The 26,638-nt window shown below is 41.8% G+C and overlaps 3 protein-coding genes across 3 annotated transcripts in view; 1 reads left to right on the forward strand and 2 right to left on the reverse strand.

The window, feature by feature from the left end:
- LOC121680021 (3'-5' RNA helicase YTHDC2) overlaps window positions 1-19,157 on the reverse strand; it is a 36,223-nt gene extending 17,066 nt beyond the window's left edge. Inside the window, exons 1-19 of the mRNA XM_042059164.1 lie at window positions 18,981-19,157; window positions 18,084-18,242; window positions 17,680-17,770; window positions 17,317-17,516; window positions 16,652-16,854; window positions 16,121-16,287; window positions 10,970-11,072; window positions 10,258-10,414; window positions 9,596-9,703; window positions 7,159-7,307; window positions 6,747-6,882; window positions 6,365-6,491; window positions 4,340-4,405; window positions 2,288-2,469; window positions 1,991-2,087; window positions 1,532-1,619; window positions 834-914; window positions 562-644; window positions 219-324 (exon numbers count right to left, since the gene is read on the reverse strand). Of these exons, the coding sequence (XP_041915098.1) occupies window positions 219-324; window positions 562-644; window positions 834-914; window positions 1,532-1,619; window positions 1,991-2,087; window positions 2,288-2,469; window positions 4,340-4,405; window positions 6,365-6,491; window positions 6,747-6,882; window positions 7,159-7,307; window positions 9,596-9,703; window positions 10,258-10,414; window positions 10,970-11,072; window positions 16,121-16,287; window positions 16,652-16,854; window positions 17,317-17,516; window positions 17,680-17,770; window positions 18,084-18,240 (2,301 nt within the window). The 5' untranslated portion in view covers window positions 18,241-18,242; window positions 18,981-19,157. The remainder of the gene's footprint in view (window positions 1-218; window positions 325-561; window positions 645-833; window positions 915-1,531; window positions 1,620-1,990; window positions 2,088-2,287; window positions 2,470-4,339; window positions 4,406-6,364; window positions 6,492-6,746; window positions 6,883-7,158; window positions 7,308-9,595; window positions 9,704-10,257; window positions 10,415-10,969; window positions 11,073-16,120; window positions 16,288-16,651; window positions 16,855-17,316; window positions 17,517-17,679; window positions 17,771-18,083; window positions 18,243-18,980) is intronic.
- A 1,284-nt stretch (window positions 19,158-20,441) lies between these two features.
- Window positions 20,442-21,608, reverse strand: LOC121680025 (homeobox protein goosecoid-2). Its single transcript, XM_042059167.1, has 3 exons — window positions 21,526-21,608; window positions 20,917-21,149; window positions 20,442-20,732 (listed from the first exon to the last, which is right to left on the reverse strand). The coding sequence occupies exons 1-3, from the start codon at window positions 21,554-21,556 to the stop codon at window positions 20,640-20,642; spliced, it is 357 nt and encodes a 118-aa protein (XP_041915101.1). The 5' UTR covers window positions 21,557-21,608; the 3' UTR covers window positions 20,442-20,639.
- A 2,212-nt stretch (window positions 21,609-23,820) lies between these two features.
- Window positions 23,821-26,638, forward strand: part of pik3ip1 (phosphoinositide-3-kinase interacting protein 1) — a 7,237-nt gene continuing 4,419 nt past the window's right edge. Inside the window, exons 1-4 of the mRNA XM_042059165.1 lie at window positions 23,821-23,985; window positions 24,334-24,453; window positions 25,731-25,847; window positions 26,011-26,193. Coding sequence (XP_041915099.1) covers window positions 23,922-23,985; window positions 24,334-24,453; window positions 25,731-25,847; window positions 26,011-26,193 — 484 coding nt within the window. The 5' untranslated portion in view covers window positions 23,821-23,921. The remainder of the gene's footprint in view (window positions 23,986-24,333; window positions 24,454-25,730; window positions 25,848-26,010; window positions 26,194-26,638) is intronic.

Here is a 26,638-nt window from a genome sequence, read left to right on the forward strand (position 1 = left end):
GGTGATGAATGGGGAAGCAACTCAAAGACAAACAACAACAACAACAACGCATTGCATTTATATGGCTCTTTTCAAGGCACCTAAAGCACTTTACCACCAATGGGCAGCATCTACCTATAAATCAGCTTGAGGTGGAGAGAGAGCTAATGAATGAATGAGCCAATTACACTAGGGGATGATTAGGGGGCCAGTGCATATGTATATGTGTGCGTTTATACCTGTAGAGGCATTCTCAGTAGCTGCGGCACCTGGTGCTCCAGCATGTTGTCGAAGCGCAGGCGGCTGAACAGGTGGAAGCAGATGCCAGGTCTACAGCGCCCCGCTCTGAATAAGACAAACACAACAACACATAACAGACAGTTTAGGGACTCAAAAGTCATATAGCACTAGGCATAACCATGTCATACTTTCTTTGTTTTGTCGTGCTATGCTATGATATGCATGTTTGATGAATGTTATCCCTCCTTACTTTTTAAGTTAACACAGATGCTATTATTTTGTCATTTGTACATGACGTGTTGCACTGTTCAGCAACACATCTCTTCTCCCGATCGGTCCTACCTTCCCTTCCTCTGTGTCGCACTGGCCTTAGAGATCCACACCATCTTCAGCATGGTCACATGATTCAGGGCATCAAAGGACTTCTGCAAACGACCGAGTTACCACAAAACTGCTTAATAAGAACACCTAATAGATTACTTCATCTTTTAAACATGTTATGAAAAGTTAAGATTGTATCTTTTACTTTTAATGTAACACTATGTATGACATAGCTCTTGTTACTTTATTTGTTATTACTCAAAAGGCAAGTAATCATCTGTTTGTCAATTTACCTCTTTAACTTTTCCAGAATCAATAACAAACACTACATCGTTGACTGTAATGCTGGTCTCAGCGATGTTCGTTGACAGGATCTAAGGAGGATACAATTTCCTAGAATTACTTTCCTTGAATTCATCAATGCCTTAAGTGCTGTACAGACGCACAAAGCAAAACCATGACAGCGAGAATCATGATGAAGATGGAAACAATCCAAACAAAATAACAGTAAATTACTGCCATTCACTACAATCAACGTTACCGTAATTAACATACAGGACAGAAAAACACAAATTAGGAGTTAACCTCTTAACCGTTGTTTAAGGCTAGACTTTGCATTTCTAATTATTTTCAAGTCTCTACGCAAAATGCTCCAAAAGACAGCTGCAGAATATAGGAATGACTCCATGCCCATACAGGTTCGGAAACTAACCGGTACAAAATATGTTGTGCTCCCTCTAGTGGAGTATGAATGTACATCCCTAATGAGGAAAAAGTAGTCCCTAAGATAACTTGGGACATCACCATTCACAATCCTATGCACCAGGTATAGTTTTATATTTACATTTAGCTGATGCTTTTATCCAAAACAACAAAAATGCTATGGAGCATTTCAGTTATTGCCTATTGGTCAGGGACAGGGGGTCACTCAAGCTTTCAAGAGATTCAGAGTTACCAGAAGAAAAAATTGAGGGGAAAAAAAACCACTCACAATTTTCCGAACACCAACAGGTGTGTTCTTTAGCACCTTCTTCTGGTCGGAGGTCTGCATGTTGGAGTGTAGAGTGAACACCTGATACCTGCGAAAATTAATCCAGATTACATATTATGGCTGAATCATTTTTCAAGGGTTGTGTTTAAGCAAAACACATATATAACAAAATACATTAAAATAGATCAGATTGCCTATTTTGGCTTTTCACTAGTGAAGTTCTTGCAGCACACAGACATAATACAGTACGTCATAATAATATTAATAATATGTCACCGACTGACAATTAGTCAACTCGCTGTTGTGAGTCTGTGTCCCTCTGGATAAAAACGTCTGCTAAACTTTAACTTTATCTGTATATACTGCTATAAATGAAGTCTTTTGGGTCCAGGATTACCCTACATTTACATATTTTCCTGACTCTCCACACACAAACTTCATATATTCCTATATGTTCACCTTTGAGGCTGGTCGGCAAATCTTTTATCATCGTAGAGGATGCGGTCCCTGAGGCTGACGATCTCATCATATCCCGGCAAGAAGATCAACACCGCACCTGGGCCCCAGAACAGACAGAGACACAGAAAACAAAGGGATTAACTGTTAAAGGGCAGACCAAATCCGCAATCCTGCCAAAAAGTTGTTCATACTTGAGATGAATATCCAATGAAATACCTTTCGAGCTGCTGAAGCAACATGTTGGGGAGAACTATGAATAATACACACACACACACACACACACATATGCTTTCTCACCTTCATCTGAGCTCTGACAGATGTTGAAGAGCAGGTGCATGATGAGGTCCAGGTCCACCTTCTCGTCGTCGAAGCTGTGGTGGTACACCTTCAGCAGCTCCTGGTCCTCTGCGTTCAGCTCCGCACTGGACGACTTGACCAGCGATGACTCGTCCTGCTTACCCCCGGCCTCCTGGGAGGAGCTACAGGGGAATCAGCCAATAAAGAGAGACCGCTCATATGGCGCACCAATTAATCTGGTCAATGTCTCTCAATGTGTATGGGATTTTGATGAACTCTTGTGAGTAACCACATCTAATGAAACTCCATGACTAGTGCAATGCTAAACACGTTACGCACACTTTGGACAAGACCAGAGTTCACGTTAGCTGGCTACAGCTGGAAATTGGACGGTTTTACGCTTAGTTGTCAGCCAGAAAATGTGCTACAATATGCTACCACGACAACTTAAATATACTGTATAGGCAATTATGGCTATTTAAAACGTCCAGCAGATTTTCTGTATGCCCGGTATTCTGGAATATTACCGGACATTTTGTCAGGCCAAAAAAAAGTCTAGCGTAACCTCTGGACAAGACAATATTTCAATAAATAATTAGATAAACTGCTCATATATAGATGCACAGACTATATAGGGCTTCATCACCCGGAGAGAAGAAATACTCTTTTCTGATTGGCTAGCGGGGTGGCTTTTAATTCTGAATAACGGGACACCTATGAAGTAGATCTGGTAAAAAAAAGTTTAATAATGGTTCCATATCAATGCTTATGAATGGTAACTATAACAACGATAGTAGGACGACGATTGAGCCTGGAGGCAGGCTTCGCAACAATGGAATCAACTGTAAACAAGCTAACTGTCCATGCTATCGCTGTTATAGGGCCAACGAAAGTTGTACAACAAGCTGAACTAGTGAGCTTCTTTTTAAACGGGACTGCGTGTTTCCTTTGCTTTACAGTGACAACCGGGTGATAAGCGGGATAACAGCCTTCGAGGTGTGTCCAGTTATACGGAATTAATGGACCCTCGCTTTTGTATATTTTTTACACACTTATCACTTATTTTTTACAGGGCCTTATCTTGGAGGCCATGTTTGGGCATTATTATCTTGAAAAGCATTATTCCTAGCCCGCCCAAACTTTGTAGGGTGGAAGACAGACATGTTCTCAGTATGACTGGACCGTTAAAAGTTTGGAAATGTGTTGACTTATTCTGATAAGCTGGATAGAACAGAAAAAGCTTTTAAAGTTGATGACGGTCAAGTCAAGTGCTTTTATTCGTCACATGCGCTGTGAGGTTTTACATGCAGTGAAATGAAAAAGGGTATTTCTGTTCCTCACTGAAATTGTAGTGTAATTTAGGTCATAGAGAAATGACCCGACTGAATGGCCGAATTTTCAGCGTCATTCTTGAATTCACTTCAGTTGTCCCATGTTTTTGTTTTCACTGAGTTGTCCCAAACTGGAAGCAGCCGCGATGTTGAGAATATCATAGAAATTATGCAGATGTGATGCCAAGCCAGTGGGGCAGGGTGAACGCAGAAGGTGAAATAAAGGAGTGTCCACACACTGGAGGAGCTCCCAAAATGTATTTAGCTCTTTTTTGTTTCACCATATCGTATCCTGCACCTGGCCTGAAGATACAGTACAGGCCAAAAGTTTGGACACACCTTCTCATTTCAATGCGTTTTCTTGATTTTCATGACTATTTACATTGTAAATTCTCACTGAAGGCATCAAAACTATGAATGAATGCAAAGTTATTTGGCCCACAGATGAATATTTGTCAAGTTATGGCTTGCTGAATACAGTATGGTATTAAATAAAAAAAAAATAGCAACTTTGAAGAAACTAGAATATAAGACATGTTGTCAGTTATTTCACACTTTTTTGTTAAGTACATAATTCCACATGTGTTTATTAATAGTTTTGATGAATCTGCAATGTAAATAGTCATGAAAATAAAGGAAACGCATTGAATGAGAAGGTGTGTCCAAACTTTTGGCCTGTACTGTAGGTGGGGTGTGCACACAACCACTCTACCACACTCACATGAAGGCCTCCAGGAGATCCACCACTTCAGCCTGGTTGAAATGCTTTGCCCAGTCAAGTGCAGTCCTGAAGCACAGACAGACAAAAACAAACAGTGTGAACACCAGGTCATTATGTATATAACCTGCTTGTTCAGAGCAACCAAGCAAGTTTGTCCACATGTACTGTACTTGGCAATATGTAAATATCAATGTTTTCTATTCAGAAGCTGAAAGATTTATGGGGCAAGTTGAGACAGAACATTATGTGACTGCGTGATACAGCATAACAGAGCATGGTGCATTGTACTAACATCATTATAAAAGCTTTTGTGAAAGTCACAATATTTTTGTCAATACTGATGGGAAAATCCAAACAACTTTTGCCCTCAGCCCGAACCAAAGGCCTTAGCTGAGATTGGGTGTGACTGGGAACACAGATTTGTTTTTGAAACAAAGGCAAGAAAACAATTGGGTCATGACCCTGATTTTGCAATGCAGAATTTCATGGAATAAACTAAATATTTTGGTGATTGTTCTGATTGGAAAGAAACACCCAGAAACGGTCATGCCACATTGGAAATGATCATCAGGGCAGGGGTGTCAGACTTGGGGGTGCAGGAATGAGTCCTCGTGGGGGCAGTCATCGTCATGGTCATTCTTGTGGTCATTCTCATTGTTCTGCATGGGTATCAGATTGTTTGGTGATTAACTCTTTTACTACACCCACTTCTGAGCGAACAAGGCATATTGGTGTACTTTCTTTCTTGAAATACCCTTCCTCTCATATCAGTCTTTTTCTTTTTCACCAGCATAGAGAATGCATGATCATCATAATGTAATTATCTTTGAGACCCCTGACCTAGGGTGTCTCTGTGAGAGATATCCAGCAGAACATAACTGAGACTTCAGTCTGAATCTAATAGGATGTGTGGTGACAGAGCAGGCACTGTGAACTCTGAGACACTTTTCAGTCTGAAGCGAAAGTAACAACATCAGCTGACATCAGACCACAGACCACAGGCTCCAGAGCAACCCGTGCAAGCCAGTTGTTAATGGAGTCAAGATCGTCTCTACAGGCCACCGCTTCCTGAGCTTTGCCAGTTTAGAGCTTAACATATCAACTGTGGCAAGGGTGAAACTGCACCAGCAGGTACAAAAAGTAACCTATAAGGCTGTCAGAATTAGTACAATAACAATGGAAACAGGGGTATTAGATCCCATTGCGCCATGACTGTCAAGACTTTTAACAATGAGGAGCAGTGACGACCCATGCTATGATGTTACATAATTAAGTGCATGTAAGGTGATGCTCGCAAGAGTGTTTCCCATCCTCACCCTCCATTGGAGGCCTTCAGGGAGATGTCTTTTTCCAATCGGGACAAAACAGTCTGAAAACGAGCAGGATGTGTGACAGACTGTTTTTCCAAACAGGCACTGAATGTGTGCATGTAAGGTGATGCCAATGACTGTATATACCGATGGACAGTGTGATTCCATTCAGTTTTGTTCAATAGAATTGCAGCCACCGTTCCGCTGGTTTCACTTTTAACTGATAATGCCCTGTCCATCTACATATACAGTCAATGGGTGACGCTTGAGAGAGCAGAGTGGTTCTCTCCTCCCTCACCATCCATTGGAGGCCTTGAGGGAGGCCCATGGGTCTCTCTTTTCAATCAGAACAATCAGAACATAACAGAGACTGCAGTCTGACTCTAAGGCAGGGATCACACTGGCCAGCGGCAAGCGGCATGTTTCCTATTGTTCGGCAGCGGAACGGTGGCAGCACTAGCTAGAGTTTAACAAGCTGAGCGTGGAACTTGGTTCAACTTTCAAAGCGCAACGCGAGAGTATTTAATCATCAGTTTAGGCAAACCTTTTGTGTTACTTAGGAACGAGAGAACGTATTATGCTCTGAGCGTTGCGTTACGCTTACCGCTGCTGCGGTTCGTTATTTCCATTGTGATCCCCGCCTAACAGAATGTGCGACAGACTGTTTTTTCTAAACAGGCATGTGAAAGCAGAGCGGAACAGTTCCCTCCCTTACCATCCGTTGGAGGCCTTGAGGGAGATGCTGGCCCCCATGCTGAGCAGCTGCTCCGCCTGACTGATGAAGCCCCGCGCCGCCGCCACCATCAGAGGGGTGGTGCTCGTGTCGCTGTGCCTGTAGTCCACTGGCACACAACACAGCAGAGGCAGGGCAGAGTTAACGGAATAATCCCTCTACACACTGCCACTAAAGTGTCTAGCTCAAAACTCCCCAGATTAACATAGTTATGCTCCAAATGAAAGTTTGAACTCGTTATCATAGAGCACCTTTAATGAGACATATTATGATAATGTATTAATGTGTGAATTCTAGAATGTCTACTTCACAGAACTCTAATAAAGCAGATAAGAGTAAGAGAGAGAAATGCAAAAGGTCATACCACTGACGTTCTCACTCAGGATGAGGTTGAAGAGTTGGACAAAGGCATCATTGTCTTCATTAAGGAAGATGTCCGAGATGCAGGCATCCATTTCCTTCAGTAACCAGGGGTCTAGTGATGCCACATCTTTCTCATTCTGTAATCAACACAATTCATGATGTTCTTCACTTCAAAAAAAGTGGAGACATCTCTAAAGTTTTTCTTTATGTTTCAAGCCATCTGAGAATTTTACCTTGTATTCAGTCATCAATGGATTAACCAGCAAAGCAACATACATTATGAAAGAAGAACATCTTTCCAACTTCAGTATACTAATACCGGTAAACATGTCACAGATGTTTTAACCTCCGTAACCTTTGCGTGATCCTGCATTAAAGAATGGAATGAAGTAGTGATGAGTGGAGAGCTTTACCAGCTGACTGAAGACGCCATCCCCTCCATCGTCCAGCAGGTCGTTCTCATGGAGGATGCGGGCGGCCATCTTGTCTCTCTGGGTCTCTTGTCTGGGAACACCCTCGCGTATCTTACACCACTCCGTCAGCGACGTCTGCTGCTTCTCCACTGGGGCAGGGGGACAGGGGACAGAGCATAGGAGAGTTTAAAACCAATGACAACACACAGTTACACTGTAAAGAAATGGGGCCCAAATTGGTTGGCCATACTGGAAAAATTTAAGCCACAGCATCTGTGCAGTAAGTGCGGTCTATAATCATTATTGCGTATTCTGGGTTTACCAGAAGTGATGTACAAACAAGCATAGAAAGTTACTAAGAAAAGAGTAAGCACACAATGTAAAATGCTTCAGAGTCAAGGAATGTATTATGTAAGCGCTTTCAGATATAACCTCCGGAGTATATGAGGAGGTTTGTCAAACGGAGGTCCTACCCTTTGGATGATTCAGATATGATGCTAACCTGCGGACCTAATAGTGACCTTATACGGACGTATGTGTGAACGACATACACGCACATTACAGAATCTCCGTGTGGTTGTCGAGTGAGGGGTGGGGGCTTGTAGAGTTCACAAGATGCGAGATATGACGCAGAATATATGCGGCCGCTGCCGGTCACAGCTGCTTTTTGTTTACAAAATGTAGCCTATACATTATGTAGGCTAAAGAAGAGAAATCTATTGTGCATAGGCTAATACTTGAAGTAGGCTACTCACGTAAGTGCGCACTTGAAATTGACCTAGCCTACAGTATTTGTATGTGTGCTTCAAATAAACACATTTATCTGTTTTCAACGTTATGTACCAGAATTAGCTATAGAACCCCAAATCTGGTTTGCGTTGGAGAGAGAGAGCATGCACAAACTTTATGGTAGGCTACCAGCCAATTCAGTAGGCTAACTCAAGACTTCAAGATCATACAAGGTTTTTAAGCAACAAACAAAATACTAACATTAATAACAGTGAAGTTGTTCGTTTTTTCATGGTTTATTTTTTCCAAAAGCATCCTCTCCCCATGTGTCGCATTTACCTAAGGAGCTTGGAACAAAGTTGGGTTTTCTTCGTTTTCATTTTCTCTAGGCATATATGCTCAGCAAATATCAGCGAGCTCAGCAGGTCATGAAGGCTATCAATGAACAGAAAACCGTGTTGGCTAACAATTTATTAAATACTCCTGTTATTGTCGTCAACGACGTCGCTGTAGGCTACTGCCTTTTCAGCGCCTTCTGCTTATGATGATCCAGTCTTCTGAATTCGTTTGTCCTTGCCATGCAGTTGGAGGCTAACGTGTCTCTAACGTTCCCTTCAGGTGTTCTATCAAAATGTTGTATGCCCTCATGGACAGTAGCTCCGTGATGTCTGCATCTTTCCAGGTCGGAGATTTTCTGGACAGCACTATGCCACTCCATCATAACACTGGCATTTAAGTCAGATCTAACCACATGGACGCACGAAAGAAACGTCACCAACACGCCCTCTCACTAGGTGTGAATTTTAACCGCATGTTCTACTCCTCGTTCAGACACAGCACATTTACATAATGTCCGGAGGAAATACTAGGGGGGGAGTAGTATAAACACCGGGTGAATTCGGACTTCCATATGACCGGTTATGTCGTTCAGATATACGGCCCCACCGTTTAACATCGGCAGAACCTCCGGTCTTACACGTATGTCTGAAAGCGCTTATAGTCTGTTGAGGCTTGACTTTCAAAATCAAATTAAATTGCAATCGCAATATCCATCAGAAACACCTGTCCTAATGCAGAGGAAATTGAAAATCATCAAGGTCCCGACAGAATGAACCCTACCGACAATTTCTTAACTCTTTCCAGTCACTTTCCCTTTTGACTGTATGCTGTCCATGTCCACATTGATTTAAACAGTTTCTGGAAGACTTTAGCTTAGTCATATAACAGCACTAGGGTAGGGTGACACTTATTTTGGTATACTTGAACTTCAACATGCCACTAAATTTCTGCGAGGCACAGTGAAGGTGTGTAGCTTTTACCTATGGTTGACCTACAGAACTAGGTCTATCCATGACGTTTTTGTCCACATGACTTCTTAGATGCAATATGTATTTTTTGCAAAAGACTAATTATGTAACGTAATTAGCGAGTCAAAAAAGGGTCCACACACTCTCTTTTCTGGCATAATTTTAGAAATGCATGCAGAACTATCACTATCCAGACTGCAGAGCTTTTCCTTAATCCAGCTAGTTGACCGCTGTGAGTCTAACTACTGTATGAAATATGCAATACTGTCTATTTTTACCCACTGCAGGCTGCGTTCACATAGACTAGCTGCCACAATCTATTCTGGAAGCACTGAAAAATGTAATACTAAGACATCTTCATGTGCCAGCCTGTTATAATGACCAAAGACCACAGAACTCACCTTTCTGCATTTCCTTTTTGTACTTCAGCATGTCTTTGTTTGCATAGCCAGTGGTCCGTAAAACATCCTCCAGGAAAAGCTGTTTGACCTCAAATGGCCTTCCTTTAACTAAGGGAGGGGGAAAAAATATGTAACTTACAATTGTGATTACTGAATTGAAATCTTATCAGCCATCATAATAATATGATGCAGCTAGTGATAACTATTCTGATTTACTCATAATTCTTGAACACATATTTCACAAATATGCTGCATGTGCACGTACCCTAATAACCACTTTTCTGTGCTCATTTCCCCCCTTCAGTATTATTCATCTTTCTTGAGCTTTGTTGTCCTACCTGAACACTGCTACTGAAGACACTAACAATGCCGATGGCAAAATGATCACTCAATACAGATGCCCAATACACACTCTTAGCACTACTGAGTGCCAAGTCCATGCCAAGAAAATGCCAACTCTGCCAACATGGCCGCAGGTGCTGGTGTGTCTACACTCAGCCGACCATGTTGCTACGGCAGGCACATTATGATCACAGACACACAACTAAATTACACTGAACATACCAGACAGGGCTTGCATGGTCAGATGGACAGATAGCATATTGGGGGGATCTTGGCAACTTCTGGCACTGCAGTTACAGCCTCCCTCCCTGGTGACTTACTGTGAATGACGGGACAGGTGCCGAAGTAGCGCACAAAGAGGTCGATGTCCAGAGCGGCGCTGGAGAGGATGAGCTTCAGTGTGGGCATCTTCTGCAGCAGGTCCCTCAGCTTCGTCAGGAGGAAGTCGCTCAGGCCGTCTCGCTCATGGACCTCGTCCTGTATCCACAAAGTACTAGTTCAGACCACAACCACCTTTGTGGTGTGCTAATTGCATGCATTAAAAGCAAATGTTAAGAATCATTCAGGAAGTCAGTGTAGCGAACATTTGGATCAAGTTACATTACATTACCCTACAGAAACACTCATTATTCATTTATTTTACTAATTTATTTATAACATGACCTCATATATTTTCACAGTAACAAAAAGTAGGCATCACTATAATGGCCCATTCACACCAAGAACGATAGCGATAACTATAAATAAATATCGTTCTCGTTAATATGAATGACGACGTTCACACATAAACTATAACGATAACGTCATGAAGAGCGATATCGTTGGAGATCACTTTCAGAGCGATTTTCAGAGTGATAAAAAGCTAATAGCCAATCAGAACCCATCGAATTTTAACCGTCACATTCATTAACACAAGGAGAGACTTTGTTTATCGTTGTTCAGTGTGAACACTTTTATCGTTATGGTTATGGTTATCATTCTTGGTGTGAATAGGCCTTAAGAGTCACAGAGATACATAGTAGCGGCACAGACCACTATGACGTGTGTAACTGTTGAGAGGGTAGCATCCCCTGCCATCAGGGTCCGTAACAGGACCCCACTGGTGCAGAACGTCAGTAGAGTCTTGGGAGAAACTCTGAATAGATAAATCAAGTGAAACAACATTTAAAGTGATATTCAGTCACTCAATAACATCAGCCCTATTCAAGGCATGTCACTTACAGCAGTGAAGGCACAGTTCACTAGTTCCCCTCAAGTACCTGATGTTTGGACCAAATTGCTTACGACATGCTATCTCAACTGAGTTACCAGAAGGGGAGTACCAGAGGTAAAGGGTCCTCTTTTTGTGTTTTATTGTGATGACAGTCAGTCATTCTGCTACACAACAAGACAACAGCACAGTCAAATACATACTGTGCTACTGGCCATTGAGTGGGGCCTCTTCATCACATCAGTGACACTTCATTATGGTTTAGGAGTGGGCTGGAGTGCACTTTGTGAGAACCAAAAGTCTGCAGCAAGGCGCCATAGTTGCTGTACTTCAGCATATGGGCTGCACGTCATGTTGGGAGCCTCGATGGCAAAATAAACAGTGTGAGCAGGTGGCAGGGCTTTCCGCCAACATCGGCAGCCTGGGTGTCTGTGAGCATTTCGGCCTGCATCATTTACACAGCCATTGTTAGTGGAAATAAAATATTAACTAATTAACAGTAACTCTCTCTCTCTCTCTCTCTCTCTCTCTCTCACACACACACACACACACACACACACACACAAACACACACCTCAGTTGTGATTTCCTGTCAGTGATTAGATTAGAGTTTAACTCATAGGCTTCTATCTGTCACAACCCTGTCTGTGTTTCCCACTGACCTTCCTCTAGTTAATTTGCGTTGACACTGGATACTATCATCCATCTTTTTCTCTCACACACACACACACACACACACACACACACACACACACTTGGACTGCACTACACAATTACAAATGCAACATACGCACAAACACAGACATACTTGTGTGCACATGCACAGTTCCAATTCCCTGTCAGTGACCAGATAACAGTTTAACTCATAGGATTCCATCTCTGTCACAACCTTCAGTCTGTTTTTCCCACTGACCTCCCTCTTCACTTCAGTTAATTTGTGTTCACACTGGACACTGCCATCTAGGGCTGCAGCTATCGATTCTTTTTGTAATCAATTAATCTAGCACTTTATCGATCGATTAATCGGATATTTGTTTTGCATTTTTAAACAACCAAAACAAATAATGCATAACGAAAATGACATGGCTGTAAAATGATCAAGCAATTGGCACAGAGGCATTTATTCTAACTCCAACATCAGGCTACAAAACTAAGCCCATTTATTGCAATTTACCCATTTAGTGTTTATAAGTGCCAGTGCCAACAATTACCGTATTTTCCGGATAAGTCGCATCAGTCAAAAAATGCGTCATGAACAGGAAAAAAACATATATAAGTCGCACCAGACTATAAGTCGCATTTATTTAGAAATGTATTTCACAAAATCCAAAACCAAAAACAGAGACTATGTAACTGGATTATTGAGGCCAAAAAGATTAATGAAGATGAAGGAGTGAAGGCAGCCAAGAGGAGGGCAGGAAGGTAATTGCAAAGCAAAAGATTCACTGAGAGAAAATGCCATGAGGTGTGGAGAATACAATGCAATCAAGCATTTTGGGCGATGTGGAGTCACAAGCTGGCAGCAGATTAAATGCTCACGATAGAGAAAAAGACGGTTTTAAAAGGACGTGACCTAAGCTGAGGCAAACCATGGCAATTGGCCAATAGGCCCGACGGCATTTGTAAAGCAATTTACAAAAGATTCACAGAACAAAAATGCTGATGTGGTACATGAAAATGTAGCAAAAATGTGGAGAATGCAATGCAATCAAGCATTTTGGACGATGTGGAGATACAAGCTGGCAGCAGATTAAATGCTCGAGAGACAAAAAAATGCGGGTTTAAATTGACGTGCAGACCGAAGCTGCAGCAAGCAGGTGATAAGAAATGTATTTCACAAAATCCAAGACTAAGAACAGACAGACTATGTAACTGTACACATTGAGGCCAAACATATTGAGAATTCTACAGGGAATGTTAATGAAGAAGAAGGAATGAATAGTGGCAAGAGGCAAGCCGAAGGCTGCTGACAAGGCCCGACGCTAATTGTAAAGCAATTTACAAAAAAAAATCACTGAACTCAAATGCTGATGTGGTACATGAAAATTTTGCTAAAAATGTGGTGAATGCAATGCAATCAATCATTTTGTACGATATATTGGCACAGGCTGGCATGCAGCAGAACAATTGCTTGGCTGGCCACCTCCGAGAGAGCGAGAGAAAAAAAGATGCACATTTAAAAGGGTCTAAATTCCAGCGAGGAATTGCGGGTATTGCGAATAAATTATTACTTAGTATTGAGCATAATAATAAAAGTCCCGCAAATCTAGCCATCATAATGCGAGAGATTCCCACACATTTTACCCTGTACCCTGTCTGACATTAATATAGCCTAATAATGGAGCGGCCTGAATGCGGGACTATTGAAGGACCAACTCTGACTTCAATTGAACCCCATGCAGAGACACACACACGTGCGCGCAGGACCACTTTGGGGTGCCTCTCTTTCGTTGCTCTCTCTCTCTCTCTCAGCAGGATTTGTCACCGCTGAAGTCAAATTATAGCCTAGGTGCTTCAACATCAACCGCTATCGACAGGAAAGGAAAACAAACATTTAGCGATCAGGAACCTTCAGGAATTTTGCAAATACAGAAGCATGACCGCCTAGGCTATAACGTAGAGAACATGGATGACTTCTCTATTTGACGTTCGATTGCGGACGTGAACAGACAGCTACAAACACGGAGCGCACATTAGGCCTACTTTCACTTTCTGTGCGTATTCATTACGTGAAAGATAATTAGTAGCAAAACAGCAATCAAATATTACATGGCAGTGCGTTTTGTTTTCAAATGTTTTCATGCATGTCTAGATAACAGGTGAGGGATGTTTAGGAGACTCGTAAATCCTCAAATTTAGGCTGCGCAAAGCACAACACCTTTATTTGGCCATGGCTTGTATTCGAGTCAGCTATAATATAGTCCTTTATTTCTTGCGTTTTATTGTGAGACATAGGCCTACCGTTTGGAGCGGCATGGGTAGGCTATCAAAAGCAGATGTTTAATTTGAGATTTAATTTACGTTTGGACTGTTGATTATATTGCTAAATATCGGGACTGATGACCACTGAAATCTGTGGGGTATTTAATGGCTTACTATTAAGTTTCATAGTGTCAGGAATTTCGATTGCCATCCACTTATTGCGAGATAAGGTATCCGCGCTTTCATTCATTCGTGTGCTGTGCTGCAAGGGAAACCTTATTCCGTATAGCCAAAGATGTCTAAGATAGCCTAAATGTAGTTATTTTTTAAATTATGCATGATTTACTTTTTTTATAAAATTCATAGGCTGATGCCTGGCAGCAACAATTGTGTTTAAATGTAGGCTTCAGCCTCTAGCTCAGAAGGGTGCGACATGCGACTAGCTTGAGAGCAATGAGAGCAACGTGTTGGAGACTCATGGTGTAAATGACTTTTCATTGGCAACAATACCAACCAACAATATAAAATATTAAGAAGAGCTCTTTTATGAGTTAAATTGAAACAAAATTATACTGGCTTTTATTTGTCCAAATCTGAGTCCCGGCTATAAATAGAATCCCTGCCATAATTTGACGATTTAGGTATGCACGTGTGTTTCAGGCGTAGTGCAAGCACTAATCTCTGACTGAAAGTGCACAGGACTTGTGCATTTGAGAGCGCTCTCTCGCGGCTGTAGACGTATTGTTTCACGTAGGGTTCATGTCAGTTCATATAAATTAACATTTAAAAACATGTTCAATTATATATTTTTTCATATATAAGTCGCACCTGACTATAAGTCGCAGGACCAGCCAAACTATGAAAAAAAAGTGCGACTTAGCCTATAGTCTGGAAAATATGGTAAATAATGTTCAAAATGCTCTCTGTAAAATTGCAGCCTCTTGTGCATGACTTAGTTGGGTGAACAAAGCTGTCCATACTATGTTGTGAAGTGCTGGGAGGGAGAAGAGGGAAAGCAATTGAATGTATTAATATGCATGCTGTAATCTAGACCTGACATCAAAGTAAATATCTGTTTTATGTAGATTTCTACACCTGCAGCACTTACCATTAGGCTACAAACAAATAATTTTACCATTAGGCTACTAAAAAATAGCCTACCATTAGGCTACTAACAAATAATTTTACTATTAGGCTACTAAAAAATAATTTCTGGGGTGAGCCTATTCGCTATGGTAACCTAGCAACCTGTGTGTGTGTGTGTGTGTGTGTGTGTGTGTGTGTGTGTGTGTGTGTGCACGCGTGCGGTGCGTGAGGGAAGATGAGGGTGCATGCATGTGTGTATAAAGGGTTCTTTTTTAGGCATACTGTCTTGCAATTGAACGTGAATAAGTTTACTACTTAAAAACATCAAAGCTAAACATTATATCACGACATCGCTACAAATACAGTATGTGATTAAAATAAGCCAACATCAATGTAGGCTGTAGGCTACGTAGATACAGTAGATGATAGATAGGTTAGATAGATTGATAGATGGCCTACTTTATTGACGCTTGGTGAAACAGCATGGAGTGGATGTTTTCGGTTCAGATGCTTGTTCTTTTCCTTTTTGAGTATGTAATGATCCCAAAACTTTACTTGAAAACTTTAGACATTCTCAGCCATTTATGGACATCTTGACTCCGCCATCGCGCCAGCTAAATTCAGAATGTATCACGATTCACGCGCTAGTGGTGTGCTTCCTGAACAACGGTCCGTGTGGAACAATCAGATCCCTGCGTGTATAGTGCGCGTCATAGGAATAGGCAGGGTTTTTGCTTCGAGTAATTTTTGTAATCGAGTTATTTGAGTAACTCGATGAATCGTTTCAGTCCTACTGCCATCCATCTTTTTGTCTCTCTCTCTCTCTCTCACACTCACACATACATGTTTGTACGCACACACATATACACACAAACACAGACATACTTGCAAACACACACATTCAAATACTTGCCTGCACACATACACACGCACACGCACACGCACACACACACACACACACACACCTGCTCTCTAGGCGAATCTGGTAACCAATGGTCTGGCCGATACTCTCTCCTCGCTCGGCGGCCACCCTCTCTGCCACAGCGATGGCCGCCAGGCGCCGTGGCTGAGTGCAGAAGATGCGACAGGGGATCCCGTTACGGCTGCAGTCGTCCAGTAGGAACTGGGGAATCTGGGAAACAAAAAGAGAAGCATACCCACTCTGAGTCAGGGAGAAATTTGCATCAGGAATACTGAATTACCCTCGACCTTGAGGAACACCAGAGGTGTCAGTCACTCCCACTTGAAGATTTACCCACAGATAAAACGATGCTACTATTTAAAGTTAGTATTTTATGTTTTTGATTTTTTTTCAGATGAGAATCATAACCTATGTTCTATGATCTACGGAATCTTTAACAACCTGGCCCACATCTGAATTCAGACACAGTGCCTGAGAACATTAGTGGTACAGAACACAACTTTTTTCAACTAATTCTAAATCTAAAAAGCCCCAAAGTTCTTAGTCAGCAGGCTGAGGAACCCAGCTCCCTCACCTGAGTAGTCTTGCCAGAGCCGGTCTCACCCAAAACCAGAATTACACGGTTATCCTTGATGATCTTCACAATCTCCTCCTGACGTTCGTACACGGGCAAGGAGCGACGAAAGTGGTCCAACTCTGACTGCCCTCTCCTGGGGGGTACCTGAGGGATGCCGTTGTTTAACCGCCCGCTCGTCCTGTTCTTGTCCCGGCCATTATCTGAGTGTATACAGGAAATTAGTATGGAAATCACAAGTATGTCAACCAATGAGCTATGACAGTATGGGTTTTCATCCATTTTTCAATAAAACACAAAGAGATCATGTGGCTGCATAGGTAGCAGCAGAGCAAACATCAACATGAATTTTCCCTCACGATTATCCAGGGAATAGGGGGTTAGATATTGGTGTCAGCAAATGTCTAGTGTTATTTATGCAGCCATACAATATAACTAAACCTGAAACAAAGTGTCTGCAATATTTTTCTGCAAGCTAAAGCAACCTATTATTTGATTAAGGCAGAGACATTATGAGCTATTCATAGAAACAAAAACTCAAAGGCCACAGTGCAATATCTGATCCCACATTTTCAATTTTCTTTCCAAGATTTTAAGTATTCATGTTTTCAAGAAAAACTGGCAGTAGTCATGCATTAAAAGTAATTGACAAGACAAGAACTCACCACCAGCTTCCAAAGCAACAGATATCCCTCGTTCAGTACGCGGGAGCAGGTCTGTGATCTCTTTGTTTGTCATTGGAAACCTCTGGAGAAGGTTCCGGACCACCTGTTTGGAGCAGGGGCTGAGACTGAAGGTCATGATGGACTGAGCGGATTCAGAGCCGTCCTTCTTCCTTATAGTAAGGAACCGGTTTGACCCCTTCCTGCAAAACATTATAAAAACACTGTGGTCATTATTGAGTATGGCACTGGGTTCTCTGGTATTGGCTGATCCAGTCGGTATGGTAGTTACAATTATCATGTTCACGTCTTTGCTGAATCCTTTTCACACTGCAAATGAGATAAGCTTTAGTTTTTTACACATACCCACGGCTTTTTGAAATATATCCCTGTGACTGGGCAAAGCGATGTATGAATGCCCTCTCAGTGCTGGTCAAGGAGGAAGGAAATTCCATTTCTGTGGATGAGAACGTCACTGCACAGTAAGTAAAGTTGCTACACTACAGTCAATGGAAAGGTGATACAGGGATAGTCACATCTTTCTGAAACACAAACTATTATCAAATGTAATTGAAAAACAGAGATGGGACGTCCCAGGCCAAATAAATGTTAATGTGTGTATGTCTGTCTCTGTCTGCCTGTCTGTCTGTCTGTGTGTGAGTGAGTGAATGTATTAAATCAAGGAAAGCCACAACTGATCAACCAATGAACAAGATGAGCAAGTCATCCTTAGGCAATGGATATAAGGGCTACACACACATGGTATATACCTTTTTGGTCACTGTACTGAAATCGCTCCAGAGAAATGTGCACCGCTATTTTAACCTCTTCATCGATGCGGATGTCTTTCAGTCCTTTCCCCCTGTAAGAGCCCGACTGTCTGTTGTGGGACATGGTTGGTTTTGGGGAGGTGTTTGGTCGTGACATGGCTGTGAAATCACAAGGTTAAAGTTACATTAACATGAATGCATTAACTAAGTAGACATGTGTAGCTAATACACCTCCTGCATGAACGTTACGTTGATGTTTGTTAACTAACTAGGTACAAGTTAGCTAACGTTATGTTACATTTCATCCTTTCTTTTAGTTAGTCACCTTAAGTTACTGGACACTTTTTATCTAACTCGGTCTGCTTTCAATAACGTTGGCTACCCTTTCTTCTCTTGACTGATGCCAAGGTTTGCAATTTTCGAGAGAAAGTATAGTCCAGCATTACATTTAGGCTACTTAACTATAGACAGCCAGGTTATTTAAAATAATGTTATCAGACTAGTCAACGTTATTTAAGTTAAACATGCTAGGATAACTAGAAAGTTTAACGTTAATGACATCTTGACACTAAAACTGACCAAGAAAGTATTTCTAGCTGATGCGTAGTGTGTCTGACAGAAATGTCTGTTCGCTGGCGACAATAACTTTTCTCAGTTAATTAAGTACTGGCTAAGGTCAACGTCCTATGTGATTAGGATAACTTAACAGTGAGGTAACGTTAACTTACAGCTGATGAAATTCAGTGAAACTAAACCGCTAACTGTTAGCTAGCTAGTCAGCTTTGGACAGTGAAAATTCGGCTTACAAGCTAACTCGCTTGCTAGCACAAGCTAGCTGTGTTAGCCAACAAGACAGCTTATTGCAAGGCAAAACATACACTGTAGTCTCTAACTCACCATTCACTTGTATCTTCGGCTGGACGTAACGTTAGTCCAGAAATCCAAGTATTAAGATGGATTTTCAGGTTTGTCTCCTCACGCTCACCCAAAACAACAGACCGGTTGAAGTATCAGTGGAAGCGTAAAAACACCGGTCAATCAGTCAGGCAGAGACAGTGCAGTGCGCAAGAATTTTGAACATGTAACAATTCCTATGAAATGAAAATGAAATGAGATTCTATTCAGGCATGGCATTGGGCCCTTTCTTTTCTTGTAACATCATAACATTTATCTCCGGAACACATGTTTCTAAGATGTCTAGAAAAATTATGTTTAACTCATTTTAATATGTTTTATTTAATTGAACTGTACATTTACCACACAATATGTTGATGGGTATAGACATAATGCTGGAGCATTAGGCCTCAGATGCAGCTGTAAATAGGTAAACACTAGGCCTACGGGATGGACCCTACTATCACACTTGGAGTAATGCTTGGCTTGATATTGACATATGTTCACTTCACCATAATGTTTCATACAATTGTTGAGATTGTTGTCAACTTTCAGAGAGGCCACAAACAACTGCCACCACTGTCCATCGACGGAGATGCTGTGGAGAGAGTGAGCAGCACAACATTTCTGGGGGTGCACATCAGCGACGACCTCTCCTGGACCACCAACACAGCATCACTGGCGAAGAAAGCCCAGCAGCGCCTCTACTTCTTGCGCAAATTGAAGAAGGCAAGTGCCACGCCTCCTGTCATGACTACATTCTACAGAGGGACCATCGAGAGCATCGTCTCCAGCAGCATCACAGTGTGGGGCGGAAGCTGCACAGATCAGAACAGGAAGACCCTCCAGCGCACTGTTAACACAGCTAAGAGGATCATTGGAGCACCACTCCCCTCCCTGCAGGACATTTACACCACCCGCCTCACCCGCAAAGCACTAATGATTGTCAAGGATACAACCCACCCTGCACACGAACTGTTCAGCCTCCTGCCCTCTGGAAAGCGGTACAGGAGCCTCCGCTCCCGCACCACCAGACTGGCAAGTAGCTTCATCCACCAAGCAATCAGGATGCTGAACACTCTACCCACTCTCCCATCACTGACAGCCCCCCCCCACCCACCAGCCAACCAGGAACCTAGGAAACTAGGATCCTGTCTACCAAACCCCCCCCCCCCCAGTTACTTCATGTAACTGTTAAGACTATAGAAATATACAACACAACTACCTCTATTTTTTTTTAATATATGTCCTATATTTCTATTTTGATACATACATGTTCTATATTTCAGTCTTGCACTTTAATTTAATGTTTATTGTCTATGGCTATGTCCATAGTATGTCTATGTCTGTATTTAAAGCATGTCTATGTCTGCATGGGAAAGTAAGAAACGAAATTTCAATTCTTTGTATGACCAGTGCATGTAAAGAAATTGACAATAAAAGCCGACTTGACTTGACTACAATGATGAACAGGCTAGGCCTACTACAAAGAAAGGTGAACAAAACAACAACCAGGCTATTTCATTCATTCAGGTGAACAAAACAACAACAACCAGGCTATTTCTTTTTTCTTTTCCTTCACTGTGTCAGAGTCAGAGTAAAACAAGACCAATTAATCAGGAAATGCAAACATGAATGCCATTTTAATGTTTTTTTTGCAGGCTAGAGGTCAGATCTCCAGTGTGCTGGGTCTTGCAGGCCAAATGAGTGTCTTCTCTGCCTTCTCCACTTCGCTCTTCGGTTCTTAAACCATACCTGTACAATATCATTAGCACTTAGTCACTAATATCAAGAGGAGGGTGGTAAGAAAATAAAATTGTGTAGAATTCATATGCATATGCTTCTTATGTTCTTTAACAGTGATACAACTTTTTGGCTTTTTCACTGTAGGATTATCAATTGAAAACTTGAAAACTGGTATAGATGCTGAGAAGCTTACCTCCACCCTTTCTTCACGCAGGTGAGTGCGTTGAGCCAGTTGTTCACGTGTGTTAATGTCAGGGTACTGGTTTTGCAGAAACAGTTCCTCAAGGGCATCGAGCTGCTCCTCGGTAAAGATGGTGCGGTGCCTCCGCATGCGTCTCTGAACCTGCCCGAAATGCAGCGCCTCAGAACCCTCTTCCACCACATGCGCCTCAGCATACCACTGTTTGACCCAGGAGAACGGGCAAGCTGAAACACAGGTGATTTATATGGGTAAGTTTAAATGCAGGAATGCTTACAGGGTAGCTAAATAAACAGAGCAGGCTTCTGGAAGATCTAAAACTACAATATACAAATCAGTAGATAATTTCATGGCTTTATGAATCTGACAGATACACAAAGACGTCTATTTCAAGATAGATTTCTATTCATGCAATGGTGAAAGTCACAGGGTAATAAGCTGTAATTACAAAAGAAAGCATGCAGAGTCAGATAAATACACTGTTACTATACTGTTACTATACTATCTCACAAACTTTTTGTGTAAAGCCACAGCCTCTGCTTAAATATTAAAGATGCGGACGGAAAAAAAAATGTTGTTGTTGAGAAAAAGTTTGGCTCTCACGTGTTGCTGGGACGCAGTCTGTGTGCAGCATCTCCCCACACTGGCAACAGCACAAGCAGCAGATGCACGTGGGTTGAAGAGCGTCCGCATGGGTCAATGCTGAGGCGGCCCTTGCTCCTACGTCCCCTTTGTTTGCCTCTGAAAGATGAGAGACTGCTGTTGTAGTGGAAATGTCGGTCCTCTCCCCTCTCTCGAGCCCTCCTCCGCTCAGAATGCTGTCGATGGTAAACGTCAGCTTCCTCCTGCCTGAGTGGACAGCCACGTCCATGATCCAGCAGCAACCTCTCTTTCTTGCAACTGCTGGATGGAACTATTTACTGTCAAGAGTTGAGATTCAAGTGTTTTTACGTGTGCCAGTCCTTCACCCTCTCTACCTGGTGTCTGGTCCAAGCCACTGCTTTTACTTTCTGAAAGAGAAAAAGTCAAACTGTAATCCCCCTGGGCTACAACAGGGAGGGAAAAAAATAAAGTGGTGGAGGCTAAAATCCTGGTTAATCTGGCCAGTTTGTAAGGCGACTGGTGAATGAAAGATTCGGCTAATCTCGCCTGCACCAAAAAGAGATCAGATTTCTCTGTATTAAATGACGGGGACCAAGCTTCTAAAATCCTTATTGTTGTGGTCTTGTGGGGGGGTGGGGGGGGTGGGGGGGTAGTAGATTGCCTGGTATTAGATTAGACATGGATTTAGAGATGCCTGGGAGGTGAGGACCCACAATAGGATTAGGGTTTTGTTTGTGATTTAACCAATGGTGGCTGTAACATCACCTTGCCTATGATTTATGATTTGTTAGACACTCTATTTCTTCAGTTACCATACAAACATAACTAATGTTGATCTCTGTGCAAGACGATGTTAGTTGAGACCAAAGCAGGCAAATGCTACAGAGCTTGTGAATATTTTTTTTAAACATTTGTGCTATGTGTAAACATAGATTGTTTGTTCCATTAGATAAACTATGAAACCAGAGATGCCTGTCTGTTTGTTACTGCTGTTGTTTGACTGACATTATCTACACGGAAATCTCTCAGCACCATTTCTCATGGGCTTTTTTAACCCACAAGATTTCTTGAATGGAACTCTTCATTTTCTTATGATGAGTTCTAATGCCATTAAACATTGTACTCTGCACAATGACAATAAAGTTGAATCTAATCTAATCTAAAGTTGAATCTAATTAAGCTAACTTTACCCCTGTACTTTATGCCATTAATGAGTAAAATCACAGCACTCTTTTACATATAATTACTTAATGGGTATTTGATGGACTACTCATATGCTCAACTTAATTGTAGATCTGCAACATCTGTGTGGCAGTTTTATTGAGTTAGACACAGAGGAGTAGGCCACATCACAGTCTCCCAGAAGTGCCATTCCTGAACATATATCCTTCCATGCCTTATCACAGAGATGCAGTTATGCAGGCCCACTTCTCTGACTTCTAGGTAAAGCTATTACATGTTGTATTTATTTTCTGACAAATCCTTTGATTTCATATGGAGGATTGCACTTTCCTCTCACCAAGGAATTAATGGATTTTCAAAATCTGTCTTAAGCCCCAGAGATAAGGAGTCTTGAAAACAGATAACAGTAAACACCACCTTCTTTCTTTCACTGCTGCTTAATGGCTAGCAGATTGCTGAAGTATAGTTTTTAGTGTGGTGAAGATGGGTATCACTAGCCTTTGTGATTTCTCAAAAGGAAACATCTTATCATGTTCCTGTGGTTTGAAAGTAGCATTAAGTACAATACATGGGCTTAGTATTATCATCTTAGGGATACCTTTTCAGAAAAGCATAAATGAAATCTATTGTGGTTCCAGACTTGGGGGAAAAATGCCTGATCCATATAGCCTACGTCATTTGTAGTTTAAACAATGTAGAGGGCCACTGTGCCTATTAATGAGCCTTTATGGACCATATTATTCAGTGATATGTTGTACCCTATGCCTCATGCCAAATTAATGTTTAAACATAAGGTAGGCTATACAGGGAAGCTAAATGAATTCATGCAAGTTTGGAAGAATGACTTGCATCGTTTTGTACGTGATTGAGAAACCTATAGTTTTGACAAAATTAATATAGCTGACATTGATTATAAGCCTCTTACGTAACAGAGATGACACAGGTAACAATATGATATAATATGTTTCCTTTATCAATTATCGACTTTTCAAGGAGTGAAACGAACAAAAACAACCTGCCACAGCCAAAACAATGGGAGTCAGATTAAAGGACTGAGAAAAGGTTTCTTTAGGACCTTGGGTTCTAGCCCTATTAGAAGATCCGTCTCCAGTTACAGCTGGAAGTCCCGCTTTAGAGCCACATGTCCTGTGTCAACACATCACAAGTGGCATTTGGTTTACGCCGTAGAGTATTTATATTTTCATAGTGTTAACATGTTTTTTCAAGGATATGTGTTGTTGGCTGTCGTATATGTGACCACAGGATCGGTTATTCCCGGTAAGTAATTTCTCGTGACTCGAAATAATATTTTGACGACGGAATGAGCGGAGGAGGCAGGCTAACTGACTGACTGTCATGTCGATCTGTTTACTCCCTCTGCAGCAACCCTATTTTAAAGTTTAGAGTCTTTATATAAATACATTAGGTAACATTTCTCATCGTTGCTTAAGGATATGTTTATTCTGTAAAGTGTTGTGTCAGCTAATTACTTCGTCGATAGCCTATTGTTTGCTGTTTCTACATCTTAGCCTAGATTTCACAATGCATTTGACATAAATTCCCTCTAAGACGCTATCTTGGTAAATAGTTTAATTTGTTTCGATTTCGTGCGTTCATTATTGACAGATTGCATACGAGTGCATGGTGGGCAGTATGACGGGGAGAGGACAATCAGCTCAAACGGGGAAAAGTGCCTCAACTGGCTCAATGTTACGAATGCCGCTGATTACACCACCAACAATACAGGTAGGGTGTTTACAGCTTCTGTAGCTTGCTTCAAGCACAGATTTGCCACCTCCCGGTTGCTCTTTAACTGTTGATGCGAACTTAAAAAACAAAACAAAAAAAACAATGCGTAATGCGTACGGGAAGTGTGGTCGAAAAGCCCTTGTTTGGGTGTGTGTGTGTGTGCAACAAACAACGTCTTGGTGGGTAGGGCACTAAAATTAAAATGAATCTGTTTTGTTCAAAAAGCAAACCTCGCAACGAGCTTACGCCCATCATATAACATGAAAGGGCTGGCTGAGCAGTCTGTCCATATTGCCTTATTACTTATGAAATGGACCCTTAGCCTAAGCAGCCTACTACATCACGAAAATTGGGTTTGGTCTTCAAAGGTACCAGCAGTGGGTCCCTATTAACAAAGTGGTTTATTTTCTAATCAGAACAGTCCAACTCAATAAATTGCTGCAGCCCAGAAAGTCATGTTTACCATGTTGATTTTAACATTTAAACTCCCTCTTTATGAATTTCCTGACGTCAGTGATGTTTTGACAGCCATAATCACAAATGCTACTAGCTTGGGTTGCAACATTCCACATAGAATGAACTACAAAAAAATAGATCATCAGTCAAGATGTTATTGAAGGAAACAGACAATTTACTCTATTATTTTAGATTAAATGATCTGAAATATATAAAATGATTGAAATGGGTGGAATGATAGAAACTTGATGGAATTTTGATATTTCTGTCATTTTGTTGGGGTGTGTGTCTGTGTTGTCTTTCATAAACTGATCAATTCAAGTGTCCTCTATAGCCCTTTCTATTGAAGGCCTTGTATAATGGTCCTCGTGGTCAAGTTCAGAATGTGCAGTTGAGTTGTAGGCTTGAGAATGTGCCAGTAAGATGTGAAGTGCTGGGGTTGAGTGCTGCTTGCTTCGCTGTACACTGCCTAATGTCAACACTTCCCAGTGAGCAGTTGTCATGCAGTAGTAAATGGGGCGTCTGCAAACAAGGTAGTTCATGTCAGGAGGTCACTTCACTTTGTGCCAGGAGGGGTTGGCTGCCAAATCCCAAAAACGACATGCACCGAAAAACACACACAAGTGCTTGCACGTCCACTCTCACATGCACACACACGCACGCGCATGCACACACACACACACACACACACACACACCCAAACTGTGTCCTGCTTGATTTTGTAAGTGGTCTGTTTATAGAAGGACTGATTCGAGCTGTGTTGTGAAGCATGCCCCTGTGGTGGTAGTTCTGAGCTTGTTGTTTTGACTGACCTGCAGAGCTCTGGGACCATAGTTTCTGCCGAAATCCAGACGCCTCAGCAAGACCTTGGTGCTTTGTGTTGGTTGGAGGCGATACTATTCAAAAACAAGACTGTGACATTGACTTATGCCAAGGTATGCTGCTGTACTTTCAGCACAGGAAAATGCAGAAAAATGCACAATTCTTCATACCATGAATACAGATAATCAAGACAAAAATGGCAAAAGTATTTATTATTGACATATGGCAAAATATTCTCTGCATCCCTGCATGGTGTGTATATGTATTATTTTGCAGACCAGTCTGCCTCCGCTACGGCAAAGACGAATGTGGACCCACCTCCATCCTCCGGCGAGGGGCAGGTTGGTCGGCCGGATGCCAGCCCGTCCCAACGGGAGAGCGTTGCAGCGAAACCTGACCCGGGAATTAGCCGAAGGGTTCGCGTCGGGCCTAAGAAGAAAAAGGACCTGGGTCCTCTAGGTAACCTTGGTCATATTTTGGCTCATTTCACACACAAGTAGGGGTTGCGGCTGCAAATCTGTAACCGCCCAGCGGGACGGACAGAGTGGCCGGTCATGCTTATGTGGGTTTCCCCCCTTTGGTTAATTTTAAACCGCAGCTGCAATAGCCTCAGTGGCTAATGCTGCAAATTTAATTTCACCTCCCATCTAGAATGGTTCATGAACACAGCTACAGATTCTTCTCGACAGATGAACACAATCTAGTTGTTAAATCAGTGAGAGTAAAAAAATTTAAATCCCACGATTGAAGACTTTGTGCATACACACATTATACAGATGCATACGTACTAAATCATATATTTCTTTACACATTCATACACATTACTATGTACATACATATGAATGTAGCCTCATGCATACAAAACCTACAAAATCATCTGTATATTTGAGTGAAATTACTGCTG

This window comes from Alosa sapidissima, chromosome 13 (genome assembly GCF_018492685.1).
Source record: "Alosa sapidissima isolate fAloSap1 chromosome 13, fAloSap1.pri, whole genome shotgun sequence".
Lineage (NCBI taxonomy): Eukaryota > Metazoa > Chordata > Actinopteri > Clupeiformes > Clupeidae > Alosa > Alosa sapidissima.